Source organism: Salvelinus sp. IW2-2015, linkage group LG13 (genome assembly GCF_002910315.2).
Source record: "Salvelinus sp. IW2-2015 linkage group LG13, ASM291031v2, whole genome shotgun sequence".
Lineage (NCBI taxonomy): Eukaryota > Metazoa > Chordata > Actinopteri > Salmoniformes > Salmonidae > Salvelinus > Salvelinus sp. IW2-2015.
Window position 1 is genome coordinate 44,923,478 of NC_036853.1, and position 14,368 is coordinate 44,937,845.

General features: G+C 39.4%; 1 protein-coding gene across 1 annotated transcript; it reads left to right on the forward strand.

Annotated features, from left to right (window-relative positions):
• Positions 1–2,710: 2,710 nt before the first annotated feature.
• On the forward strand, positions 2,711–12,292 carry LOC111971274 (T-cell ecto-ADP-ribosyltransferase 1). The gene is made up of 4 exons (XM_023998042.3): positions 2,711–2,951; positions 6,623–6,708; positions 8,944–9,650; positions 11,528–12,292. The coding sequence occupies exons 1-4, from the start codon at positions 2,711–2,713 to the stop codon at positions 11,655–11,657; spliced, it is 1,164 nt and encodes a 387-aa protein (XP_023853810.3). The 3' UTR covers positions 11,658–12,292.
• Positions 12,293–14,368: the final 2,076 nt, after the last annotated feature.

Sequence of the window (14,368 nt, forward strand, 5' to 3'; positions counted from 1 at the left end):
GTGAGTTGATTTATTCTTTGCTCACAGATGAAACTGAAGAAAATTGCAGAAGAATTGACATTACTAATCTTGCAAAACCACTAATTTAAAATACATAACACGTAATACGTTGACATACATTAGGGATATAGAACAATTTTAAAACATTTACAGGGGACATTTTCATGATGGAAATTTGCAAATATTAAAATATTGATTTAAAAAATATATTTATTTTTGGGGAGAACCATTTAACGAGCTAGAGTTATTATACAGGTTCTGATTAGCAGTGGTAGAGTGGCGTTTCGCAGGCGGTTCGTACGGGCAGTTTTATACAGGACAGTTGGTGGCTGTTTCTCAGGAGCCTGGTGGTGCAGGTACCTTCTTGTGGAAGGAGCAAAGATCATTCAGTGGCATGGTCAAGAGGTGTGCATTGTCCTTCACCAGGGGCACTGCAGCCTGCTCTGCAAGTAGGGGAGCTGTGGTGGACTGCTCCACCTCTGGAGATGATCCTCAAGGCCCTCTGCACCCTGTCTAGTTGCGGCCTGCTGCTTTTTACTGCATCCAACTAACAGCACTCCACCGTATTCCAAGACAAGTCTGACCAGTTAGTATGTCTGTCACCACTGGAGGTTAGAGGCTAGCATGAAAAACCAATTATACTTAGTTGTTGTTACCACTGACTTCTTGTCCTTGCTAGGATTAGTTGTGCGGGTTGTGGGTTCTCTAGAATAATATATCAGAATTTCCACAGACTTTTTTCCCATTCAGGAGCATGTTGTGGAATGTGGGCCCAGTCTTCCAGGCTGCTTTTGCCTCCAAGCCCATGGAAAATGTCCTGCTTTGATGCTGGGTTAATGTATGGCTCGGGACAGCCTACATCGTCCAGTGTGTCACTGAAAAGACAACTTGTTCAGTAGTGGACATGTGAAGAGAAAACCAGATATCTTGCAACCACACCCCCCTGTGGCACACCAGAGGTGAGCCTCTGACCAAGGGCTTAAAAGTGCCATTTGCCATCACACTCTGCATTCTTCCTGTTGGTGTAATGTAGCGGTTGGAAGACCAGGCAGTAACCTTGGACACAGTCAATGTCAGACAGAATTGTGTGCAGAGCTTTGGGCGTGATCTACTCAATTCAAAGCTTTGGAACATTATCAGCAGTAACCACCCTCACCATTGTTGTTTTTTTGGAGTCTGTAAGCTGTCAGCCAGAGGTTGTGCTTTTTAACAAGGCGGTAGTAGTGCTGGACTTTGGTAGGTAGGCATACTGATTTTGTTGCACTCTGATAAAACCCTTGGCATTAGTTTTGATGGAGCTCTCCTGGATTTTTCCAAGGAATGACGTCCAGTCGGATTTCTGGCTAGGGCTTCAATGCTTCAGAAGTATTCATACCTCTTGACTTAATCCACATTTTGTTTGTTACAGCCTGAATTCCAAAAATGTATTAAATATTTGTTTCTCTCCACCCATCTACACACAATACCCCATGTAATGACAAAGTGAAAATGTGTGTAGAATTTATTGCACATTTTATTGAAAAATGAAATACAGATATGTGCTCAGTTTTACATAAGTATTCACACCCCTGAGTAAAATACTTTGTAGAATCACCTTTGGCAGCGATTAGCTGTGTGTCTTTCTGGGTAAGTCTCGAAAGAGCTTTCATACCTGGATTGTGCAACATTGGTCCCATTATTCTTTTCAAAAGATTTTTCAAGCTCTGTTCCAAATTGGTTGTTGATCATTGCTGGACAACCATTTTTAAGAGCCTTGCCATAGGATTTTCAAGGTAAATTTAAGTCAAAACTGTAACTCGCCACTCAGGAATATTCACTGTCTTCTTTGGTAAGCAATTTAAGGTGTAGATCTTTGGGCCTTTGTGTTTTAGCTATTGTCCTGCCTGAAAGGTGAATCATTCTCCAGTGTCTGGTGGAAAGCCAGACTGAACCAGGTTTTCTCTAGGTTTTGCCTTTGCTTAGCTCATTCCGTTCCTGTTTTATCCTGAAAAGCCGCCAGTCCTAATGATTACAAGCATACCCATAACATTAAAATATTGGAGGAGTAGTATTACTTACTTGTGTTGTTATTGGGTGTTCCCCAAAAAACATAACAATTTGTGTTCAGGACCAAAATGTAATTGCTTTGCCACCATTTTTTGCAGTATTACTTTAGTGCTTTGTTTGAAACAGGATCCATGTTTTGGATATTTTTTATCGGTACAGGCTCTTTCTTTTCACTCTGTCCAATTAGGTTAGTTATTGTGGAGTAACTAAAATGTTGTGATCCATCTCAGTTCCTCCTACACATCCAAGTAAACTATTGATAACTGTTTTAAAGTCACCATTGCCTCATGCTGAAATCCTGAGTGGTTTCCTTCCTTCTACGGCAAATGAGTTCGGTTGAGGCGCTGTATTTTGTAGTGACCGTTGTATGGATACACATCCCAAAGTGTATTTCATAACTCACCATCCTCAAAACGGATATTCAGTGTCTGCTATTTTTTTTATATATTTTTTTACCTATCTACCAATTAGATGCCCTCTTGGCAAGACATTGGGAAAACCTCCCTGGTCTTTGTCAGGGATGCAAACTAGTCACCTTTCGGCGAAATTCGACGTTTTTAAACCAAAAGGTGACCTACGTAATTCGTGTAATCCGATGAGAACGGTTTGGGGGTGGGTTTGGATCACTACTGACGAAGGCTAGCCAATCGTACATAACAGCAGAATGCAGCGCAGCACGCTACTGAGAGAAAGAGGAGACAACCAACTTACTAGTTACAGCATCAGCGCGCCTCTGGAAAGTCAGCTTGTCAGATTACAGCAGCATTCCCCGAACGATAACGAAGAGGTAACTTTAGGTGAGAAGCCTGACCACGGAGACCGGGGTGAAGGTGATGAAGCGTACTTCATGAGCTGTAACCGAAAAACACTGGCTTTTGGAAAGTTTGAGGTGAGGGAGAAACTGGGTGAACAATATTAGCACTGTTAAGTATCTTGCTAGCTGGACCCGTTAGTAGCCAGAAATGTTGGGCAACATTAGCCAACTTATCTGATAAATAATTGAGTTTATGGTGTGATAATTAGCTTGCTAATAAATTTAAACAGCTAACATCGTGTGAGCTAACATTAGAACCTAACCATTCGCTATAGTATTAACTGGTATACGACTCCTTGCCGTTGTGCCGAACCCCCCCCCCCCCCCCCTGCCAGAATTCTCCCCACCCTTCTAATTCCTTACATTTTGTGCTAGAGCCTAATACTTTCCGTGGCACACATCAGAGTCAAATACTTCAATAGATAAACTTCACGTCAGGATAGGCAACCGAAATGAATAATTAATGTATCTATGTTATATTAAACATAGAAGGTTCGGGCGACATAGGCAGCCACCCAGGCGGCATCAGGGCGCGAAGCGGGCGCTGAAGGGCGGGTTCGCCTAGGGTGCCATACAAGCTAGAACCGCCACAGTAGCCCAAATATAGTTTTTGTTGTGTTGAATTGACAGTAACATGTGTGAGTGAGGGGGATTATACTTTTTTTTACTCAGTGAACATTATTTTTGCACACATGTAGCCTTGTGCACTTGATCGATGTCTATAGTAGCCACTATAATAGAGCAAAAATAGAATGCCTGTTTGTTTCATTCTATTTTTACTTTAAGATTTCCCAAGTGCAATATTTATGTGTGGTCATAAGCGTTTCATTATAAAGGCTATAATGGCTAACTGGAGTGTTGTTTTTTCAAGTTTTTGGTCATTTGAAACTAGGCAACAAATAACATTGGATTGCTTTCTTTACATTTTTTAACTGTGAGTTAGGTTCACATGAACACTTTTTATTTTACACACAGAGACTGATCATGTAGATCATATTCTTGTTGTTTAATTAGTTAAAACCTGCATTTCCCCCTAGCAGGGATTTTTGCATGTTTGAATGCAACAACAAAAAAGTGTCACCTTTTTGGGACCTCACCAGTTTGCATCCCTGCTTTGTGGTTGAATCTGTGTTTGAACTTTCCAGTCGACTGAGGATAATTGTATGTGTGGAATACAGAGATGAGTTAGGCATTAAAAAATCATGTTACACTATTGTTGCACACAGAGAAAGTCCATGTAACTTATTATATGACTTGGGTACGTGGGACGGTAGCGTCCCACCTGGCCAACATCCAGTGAAATTGCAGAGCGCGAAATTCAAAAATACTCAATTCAAATATTTAACATTCTTGAAAATATGTGTTATACATCAAAATAAAGCTTAACTTCTTGTTAATCCAGCCGCTGTGTCAGATTTCAAAAAGGCTTTACGGCGAAAGCATATCATGAGTTTCTGAGGACAGCGCCCAGCACACAAAACATTACATACAGTTACCAAACAAGTAGATTAGTCGCCAAAGTCAGAAATAGCAATAAAATGAATCACTTACCTTTGATGATCTTCATATGGTTGCACTCATAAGACTCCAATTACACAATAAATGTTGTTTTGTTTGATAAAGTCCCTCTTTATATCCAAATAACTCAGTTTTGTTGGCACGTTTTGTTCAGTAATCCAATGGCTCAAAGCAGTCCAACAGGCAGATGAAAAATCCAAATAGTACCGGTAAAGTCGTAGAAACATGTCAAACGATGTTTATAATCAATCCTCAGGTTGTTTTTAGTCATAATAATCAATAATATTTCAACCGGACAATAGCTTCGTCAATATAAAAGAAAAAACAAGAAAGGCGCATCTCGGCCGTGCGCAGCAAACAGGTCTGGGGACTTCCAGGGTCCACTCACTCAGAGTGGGCTTACTCCCTTATTTTTTCAGAATACAAGCCTGAAACAATTTTTAAGACTGTTGACATCTAGTGGAAGCCATAGGAAGTGCAATTTGAGTCCTAAGTCATTGGATACTGTATTCAATAGAAAACACAAACATAAAAAAATCCACTTCCTGGATGGATATTTCTCAGGTTTTCGCCTGCCATATGTTTTATACTCAGACCTTTTTTAACAGTTTTGGAAACGTTAGAGTGTTTTCTATCCAAATCTACCAATTATGCATATCCTAGCTTCTGGCCTGAGTAACATGCAGTTTACTTTGGGCACGCTTTTCATCCGGAGGTGAAAATAGTGCCCGTACCCTAGAGAGTTAAGGACATTTACCTCTGAACTTATTTAGGCATGCCATAACAAAAGGGTTGAATATTTATTTTTATTTTTGTATTTTTATTTTAATCAAAAAACCAATTCCACTTTGCCATTATGGGGGATTGTGTGTAGGCCCGTGACCAAAAAATCTAAATTTAATACATTTTAAATTCAGGCTATAACACAACAAAATTTGGAAAAAGTCAACCATCTGAAGGCATCTGTAATTGAGGCCACATGCTGCGCTTTCTCCCCAAACCAATTCAGATAAAAAACAGCCTACTCATTGTAGCCTACTCCTCATTTCGTTAACTTTATTTCCATATTTTTTTCCAACTTGCATTGCATCAGTGAACTCTCACTCCACTTGCTTGACATTGAGCCTCTTTGCCACTTTGATTGGCAAACATAAACAAAAAGCTACACACCTGAAGGTTCTGGTTGGCTACTGGTCTTTTTATGGGGCGCACGTGCACTTCATAGAAACTACATTAAAGAGTTGAACTTTTATTAAATGAATCATTTGAAATGTCATGGCATATCCGGGTTGCAACAATGTCACATGGGGGGGGGGGTCCCTAGACCAAGTTTGTGAAACGCTGGAGAATAAAAGGGCTCCATACCAAGCCACGATCAGTATGCAAATGTGGAACGTTGCAGACAGAAATGCCATAGCATCACAGGAAGCTGCTGAGGTGAGGACGGCTCATAATAATGGCTGGAATGAGGTGAATGGTATCAAACGCATTAAAATCATGTATTTGATGTGTTCGATAGCATTCCTTTAATTCCGTCCAGCCATTACTATGAGCCTGTCCTCCCAAATAAGGTATTACTGGCAGACTGTGTCATAGATAGAGATGCCTCGATTCATGATTCAGGCGAACAACTCCGTCGATTCTATTTCATTCCCATCTACTCTAATAAAAAACAAAACTGACTAGTAAAATATGTAATGCATATTGTAGCCCTATGCAGTGCCATTGTTACACTCACAACTATCTTCATCCCAGAGTCTGACTATGTTTGTTCATTACATTTAGAGCACCACACGACTTGAAGGTATGTGTCCAAATCTTACTTTCATGTATTATTTTGATTGTCCCATGTTATGCTTGTTAGGTGTTAGGGCCTTTTATAACAGCGAATTGTAGGCCTATAGTTTGAGTGATTAATAGTAGAACTTACTCAATTAAAACAGCTGTAGGCTACTTACACTTGAGTCTAGGAACATACCACACTGAAAATATCTATGTAGTAGATACGTCAACTTTCAGAATGATACCTGTGAGAAGGGGTACTATTTGTGAAGTTAAACATTGCCTGGACATTTTTATGAAAGACCCTAAATGTTGTAAAACATACAGTAAAATTGTGTCTGTGTAAATTTAAGATTCTTGTTTGCTATTTATAACCTCACAATAATTTATTCTCAATTGCATTTTGTTTCTCATCTCTGATCTGTCCCATCTCCTCTCAATCCCTCATTCATTGGTCACCAGAACACACAAGGCAGCCATTGCTGGGAAAATGCAGGGCCAGAGAGAAGACATTCATATTGATCCTCGTTGCTGCGCTCTCTCACAGGGTAAGAGTTTTGACCAAACACATTTTTTTGGTCATAGATTGAAATGATAGAACCCAGATGTGGAAAAAGTATCCGATTGTCATACTTGAGTAAAAGTATAGATACCCTACCGTTCAAAAGTTTGGGGTCACTTAGAAACATGAAATTAGTTGCAAAATGAATAGGGAATATAGCAACACTTGACAAGGTTAAAATAATGATTTTAATAGAAATAATAATTGTGTCCTTCAAACTTTGCTTTTGTCAAATAACCCTCATTTGCAGCAATTCTAGCTGTGCAGACATTCAGCATTCTAGTTGTCAATTTGTTGAGATAATCTGAAGAGATTTCCCCTCATGCTTCCTGAAGCACCTCCCACAAGTTGGATTGGCTTGTTGGGCACTTCTTACGTACCATACGGTCAAGCTGCTCCACAAACAACTCAATAGGGTTGAGATCCCACTTTACCACCACCAATGTTCCCAGACCATCACATTGCCTCCACCATGCTTGACAGATGGCGTCAAGCACTTCTTCCTGCATCTTTTAATTTTTCTGCGTCTCACGAATGTTCTTCTTTGTGATCGAACACCTCAAACGTAGATTTGTCTGTCCGTAACACTTTTTCCAGTGTCTGTTAATTTGCCCATCTTTTCTTTTTATTGGCCAGTCTGACATATGCGTTTTTCTTTGCAACTCTGCCTAGAAGGCCGGCATCTCGCGTGTCACCTCTTCACTGTTGACATGGAGATGGTGTTTTGCGGGTAGTATTTAATGAAGCTGCCAGTTGAGGACTTGTGAAGCGTCTGTTTTTCAAACTAGACACTAATGTACTTGTCCTCTTGCTCAGTTGTGCACCGGGGCCTCCCACTCCTCTTTCTATTCTGGTTAGAGCCAGTTTGCGATGTTCTGTGAAGGGGTAGTAGCACAGCGTTGTAGAGATCTTCAGTTTCTTGGCAATTTCTCGCATGGAATTGCCTTCATTTCTCAGAACAGATAGACTGACAAGTTCAGAAGAAAGTATTTGTTTTTGGCCATTTTGAGCCTGTAATCGAACCACAAATGCTGAATCTCCAGGTTCTCAACTGTCTTAAGATGGACAGTTTTATGCTTCTTTAACAGCATACACCAGTTTTCAGCTGTGCTTACAGAATTGCAAAAGGGTTTTCTAATGATCAATTAGCTTTTAAAATGATAAACTGGATTAGCTAACACAACGTGCCATTGGAACACAAGAGTGATGGTTGCTGATAACGGGCCTCTATACCTTATGTAGATATTCCATAACAAATCAGCCGTTTCCAGCTACAATAGTCATTTACAACATAACAATGTCTACACTGTATTTCTGATCAATTTTATGTTATTTTAATGGACCAAAAAATTGCTTTTCTTTCAAAAACAAGGACATTTCTAAGTGACCCCACAACTTTGAAGGTAGTGTACCTTAATAGAAAGTTACTCAAGTAAAAGTGAATGTCACCCAGTAAAATACTACTTGAGTAAAAAATCATTTGGTTTTAAATAACTTAAGTATCAAAAGTAAATGTAATTGCTAAATATTCTTAAGTATCAAAAGTAGAAGTAAAAGTATAAATAATAAATTCCTTATATTAAGCAAAACAGACAGTACCATTTTCTTGTTTTTAAAATGTATTTATAGCCAGGGGCACACTCCAACACTCAAACATTATTTGCAAAAGATGCATTTGTGTTTAGTGAGTCCGCCTGACAATAGGCAGTAGGGATGACCACGAGTTCTCTTGATAAGTGCTTGAATTTCACAATTTTCCTGTCCTGCTAAGCATTCAAAATGTACTTTTGGTTGTCAGGGAAAATGTATGCAGTAAAAAGTAGAATATTTTCTATAGGAATGTAGTGAAGTAAAAGTAGTTAAAAATGTAAAAAGTAAAGTACAGATACCCCAAAAAACCACTTAAGTAGTACTATAAAGTACTTTTTAAAAAGTACTTTACACCACTGATTGAACCAGCCATACTGTAAGGACATACTTCTGGGCCGGTTTCCCAGATCCARAGTGAGCCTATTCCTGGACTCTCCATTGAGCATGATTTTTAGTTAAGGACTAGGCTTTACTCTGGGTCTGGGAAACTGGCCTTGATGTACTTCATTTGAAAAATGCTTGAATTTGAACTTGGCAAATTAGTATTGTATTGTCATAAAATATTGAGTGCTATAAATTGTTACACTGCTACCTGTATTAAAAAAGGTAGCAATTCTCTTTACTATTACAGGTGACTCAGGCAAAGGTAATGGACATGGTTCCTAATGCCGTGGATGACCAGTACACTCACTGTCGGGAGCAGATGTTGAAGAAGGTTGTGGAAGGGGGTCTGCTGGAAGAAGAACTGAAAGGCAGTACAGAGTATAGTTCTGCCTGGCAGGCAAAGCAGTGTACAAAATTGATCCCGGGAGGCGTCAAGCAACACACAGATGCATTGGTGGCTTATGGACATGGGGGAAATGTGTTCAGAAAGATTTTCAACCAAGCAGTGGAGACTCAGGGTGGGAATGTCACTGTCTATAACGGCAACTTCCGGTTCAAATCCCTCCACTTCCTTCTAATGGATGCCATGAGGCTTTTGAAGACAGAGAACTGCCAAACTGTGTTTCGTGGCCCAAGCAAAGAGTATGAGGCACAAGTAGGGTCAGAAGTGCGATTTGGGAGGTTTACCACAACCAAGGCCAAACGTTCCGACGCGGAGGAAGCTGCTTCAGACAGTGGGATCCTTTTCAACATTATTTCCTGCACTGTAGTCAACATTGATGAGTACACTTGCTTTTCAGACAGCATTGATCAGCTGWTATCCCCAGCAGAGGTGTTTAGGGTGGCAGAGGTAAACAATGTAAGAAATAAAGATCACGAGTACAGAGAGATCGTTTTGACAAGTTCAAGGACTCACAGCATTGACAGCATCCACGACTGTTACCTCTTCCCCAGGTGAGGACATGTTATGTAAGCGAAAAGATATGACAACATTAGACTACCAAACAGGTGTAGACGATAGAGGTCGACCGATTATGATTTTTCAACGCCGATACCAATACCGATTATTGGAGGGCCAAAAAAGCCGATACCGATTAATCGGCCAATTTAAAAAACAAAATGTATTTGTAATAATGACAATTACAACAATACTGAATGAACACTTATTTTAACTTAATATAATACATCAATAAAATAAATTTAGCCTCAAATAAATAATGAAACATGTTCAATTTGGTTCAAATAATGCAAAAAAAAAAGTGTTAGAGAAGAAAGTAAAAGTGCAATATGTGCCATGTAAGAAAGCTAACGTTTAAGTTCCTTGCTCAGAACATGAGAACATATGAAAGCTGGTGGTTCCTTTTAACATGAGTCTTCAATATTCCCAGCTAAGAAGTTTTAGGATGTAGTTATTATAGGAATTATAGGACTATTTCTCTCAATACCATTTGTATTTCATTAACCTTTGACTATTGGATGTTCTTATAGGCACTTTAGTATTGCCAGTGTAACAGTATAGCTTCCGTCCCTCTCCTCACTCCTACCTGGGCTCGAACCAGGAACACATCGACAAGCCACCCTCGAAGCAGCGTTACCCATGCAGAGCAAGGGGAACAACCACTTCATGTCTCAAAGCGAGTGACGTTTGAAACGCTATTAGCACGCACCCCGCTAACTAGCTAGCCATTTCACATCGGTTACACCAGCCTAATCTCGGGAGTTGATAGGCTTGAAGTCATAAACAGCGCAATGCTTGAAGCACAACGAAGAGCTGCTGGCAAAACGCACTAAAGTGYTGTTTGAATGAATGAATGCTTACAAGCCTGCTGCTGCCTAGTCAGCCTGCTCTATCAAATCATAGACTTAGTTATAACATAATAACACACAGAAATACGAGCCTTAGGTCATTAATATGGTCGAATCCGGAAACTATCATCTCGAAAACAAGACGTTTATACTTTCAGTGAAATATGGAACCGTTCCGTATTTTATCTAACGGGTAGCATCCATAAGTCTAAATATTCCTGTTACATTGCACAACCTTCAATGTTATGTCATAATTAGGTAAAATTCTGGCAAATTAGGCGKCCCAAACTGTTGCATATACACTGACTGCGTCCAATGAACGCAAGAGAAGTAACCCAATTTCACCTGGTTAATATTGCCTGCTAACCTGGATTTCTTTTAGCTAAAAATGCAGGTTTAAAAATATATACTTTTCTGTATTGATTTTAAGAAAGGCATTGATGTTTATGGTTAGGTACACATTGGAACAATGATACGCACCGCATCGATTATATGCAACGCAGGACACGCTAGATAAACTAGTGATATCATCAACCATGTGTAGTTAACTAGTGATTATGATTGATTGATTGTTTTTTATAAGATAAGTTTAATGCTAGCTAGCAACTTACCTTGGCTTACTGCATTCGCGTAACAGGTAGGCACCTCGTGGAGTGCAATGTAATCAGGTGGTTAGAGCGTTGGACTAGTTAACTGTAAGGTTGCAAGATTGAATCCCCCGAGCTGACAAGGTAAAAATCTGTCGTTCTGCCCCTGAACGAGGCAGTTAACCCACCGTTCAAGATATGTTTCTTAACTGACTTGCCTAGTTAATCTTTATTTAAATAAAGGTGTAAAAAAAATTGGCCAAAACGGTGTCCAAAATACCGATTTCCGATTGTTATGAAAACTTGAAATCGGCCCTAATTAATCGGCCATTCCGATTAATCGGTCGACTCTAGTAGACGACACAAGGTCAAGTGGTTTTAAAATGTCTACTTATTCTTGGAGAATGAACGTCTGTCTTTGTCTGTTTGGCTCACCAGATCTACAAGTACGAATCTTCCATCAATCATCCCCAAAGGCTCCTCTACTCAATGGCTTGGCAGTAGCCTGTCTGTTCTTGTGGTTGTATCTCTCTCTATCTCCCTGATCACCAGGACTGATCATCTCTGATAAACTAAAGTGTTGAATGCTAATAGATGCGGTAAAGAAGTCAATGGAACGCAGACCGTGGGATAGAAGACGCACATTCAACCAATCTGATCTAACAAAATAGATATTTGTCAAATTATCATTTTTTATGTATTGTACATGCCTTCAATGTGCTTACTAAATTTGATTTGGATCTGTCTGTTTTCACGGCATAACATTTAGAAATAGTCCCTTTCAGGTTTAGTAGAAGTGACTGCTAAAGGCTAACTCCCATTCGTATAGACCGGTAGCATAGCTAGCATAGAGAAATCGATGGTGGTAGTAAGTCGTTTTTTAACTGTAATGCAGTTTCTGGTGATGATGACATCAACATGTATTCGGGTTGACATCCATACCAGCATTATTCTCAGATTTTTACCTCAACATAGTGTGAAACACACAAACAATAGCCTAAATGTAGGCTAATTTGCTGGTGGCCATTGAGGAGATTCTGAATCTTTTCCCCACGACATCTTTTCCCCATGCGTTTCCATGGCATTTTTCATTGTTTGGTTGAGTTCCAATGACTTCTTCACTGCTCTCATTGAAAAGGAAAACACACACACACAGCAACACACACTGCATGTATTGTATAATCAGTGCACACAGACACAGATATTCATCAAATGTGACAAAGCGCCAACCTGTCAAACCCTCTTAGCATAATGATATTCTCTTGAAAAATGTATTTCTTTGCATTTTATTGTTTTTGGGGAAAAAATATCATGGTGAATAGATAATATTAGAAAATACGTTTTAAACATTGTGGTATGCATTTAGCACATATTGGATCACAACAATTGACTGTGGGTGGTGTCCAGTTTTCATAGATGTAATTTAATTTCTCTTGTTTTGTTATCGAATAAAGAACAAGTTGAGCATTTTTGAGTGTTGTATAGGACACCTTTTGCATCTACGCATTGAGATGGGTGGGAGGGAGTGCATGGGGTGGGAGGGAGTGATTTAATTATCTAAACATTTAATAAATCAAAGTAGTAAGCTTTTCCAGCTGGAAATGACTTTACAAACATTGGGGTGATAAGCATGTACATTGAATTAATGATGTAAGGCTCATAACCTGACAGTCCAGACAAACAGTATGTATGACCTCGTAATATTTAGGTTGTGTAATATGTCTGAGGGGAAATGACTGTCATACCTATGAGGGATGTGGACAGAGAGTGCCCTTTCTCCAAGCTCAAGCCATGCTCAAAATTACAGTAGCACTAGCCTTTAGGTCTTAGTTACAAAGTTTTCGCACTGACTCAATCACAGCTGGAGCAACACATGTTTTGGCTAATATTTCATCCTTATCCTGGAACCTGCATGTTGTGCCGGCTTTTGTTCCAGCCCAGCACCAGCTCACTGGAACAACTAATCAACCGATCATAAAACCCTTGATTTATTTGAATCAGATGTTTTAGTACTGTTGACTGCAATGCTTCCCACAGTTGTGTCAAGTTAGCTGGATGTCAATTGGGTAGTGGACCATTCTTGATATACATGGGAAACTGCTGAATGTGAAAAACCCAGCAGCGTTGCAGTTCTTGACACCCTCAAACTGGTGCGCCTGGCACCTACTACCAAACCCCGTTCAAATGCATTTAAATATTTTGTCTTGCCCATTCACCCTCTGAATGGCACACATACACAATCCATGTCTCAATTGTCTTACGGATCAAAAATCCTTCTTTAACCTGTCTTCTCCGCTTCATCTACACTGGTTGAAGTGGATTTAACATGTGACATCAATAAGGCATCCTAGCTTTGACCTGGATTCAACTGTTCACTCTATGTCATGGAAAGAGCAGGTGTTCCTAATGTTTTGTGCACTTAGTGTACAATACAAACCTTGCCACTCTATACCAAAACAACAGCCTACCTTTTGGTTGCTCGTTGTAGCCTACTCCTTCTCATTTCGTTAACTTTTATTTCCATATTTTTTCCCAATGTGCATTGCATCAGTGAACTCTCACTCCACTTGCTTGACAATGAGCCTCTTTGCCACTTTGATTGGCAAACATAAACAAAAAGCTACACACCTGAAGGTTCTGGTTGGCTACTGGTCTTTTTGGGGGAGGCGCACGTGCACTTCATAAAAACGACATTATTAAATTAATCATTTGAAATGTCATGGCATATCCGGGTATGTAACAATGTCACATGGATTTTTTTATTTAATTTAGAAAAGTTTTGAAGTGTTAAAAAGACGCCTGTATATTTTTTATGTATGTTTTATGTATTTTTTATAACAGTGCACATCCCTAGCAGAAAAATAAACGTTTTTTTTTTTGCATAGAATTAAGCAGAAAGATTATGGCTCTAGATTTTGCAAGACAAAGTGTGTGCGTGTGTGAGAGAGAGAAAGAGATGATGTACAGTATCTAGAGAGTAACAGGAAGTGTTTTCTCTGATGCTACAGACCTCTGAGGGAGTGAGACAATTCAACGGACTGTTAAACAAGTTCAGAAGGTGAGACTGAAAATCTAGCAAATTATTATTTGGATATTCAATTTCTTATGGTTATTTACAAATCGATGCAATAGCCCAAAGTTCTCTGTATCGAGCACAGGAAAAAACTCAAACAAGGAAATGAAATAGGCTAGTGGCAACTTAATTAAGAAACAATACTAATGTGTCATGCAATTAAGGTATGCATTTAAGGAAATATACTGCTAAAGTATATGGTCACA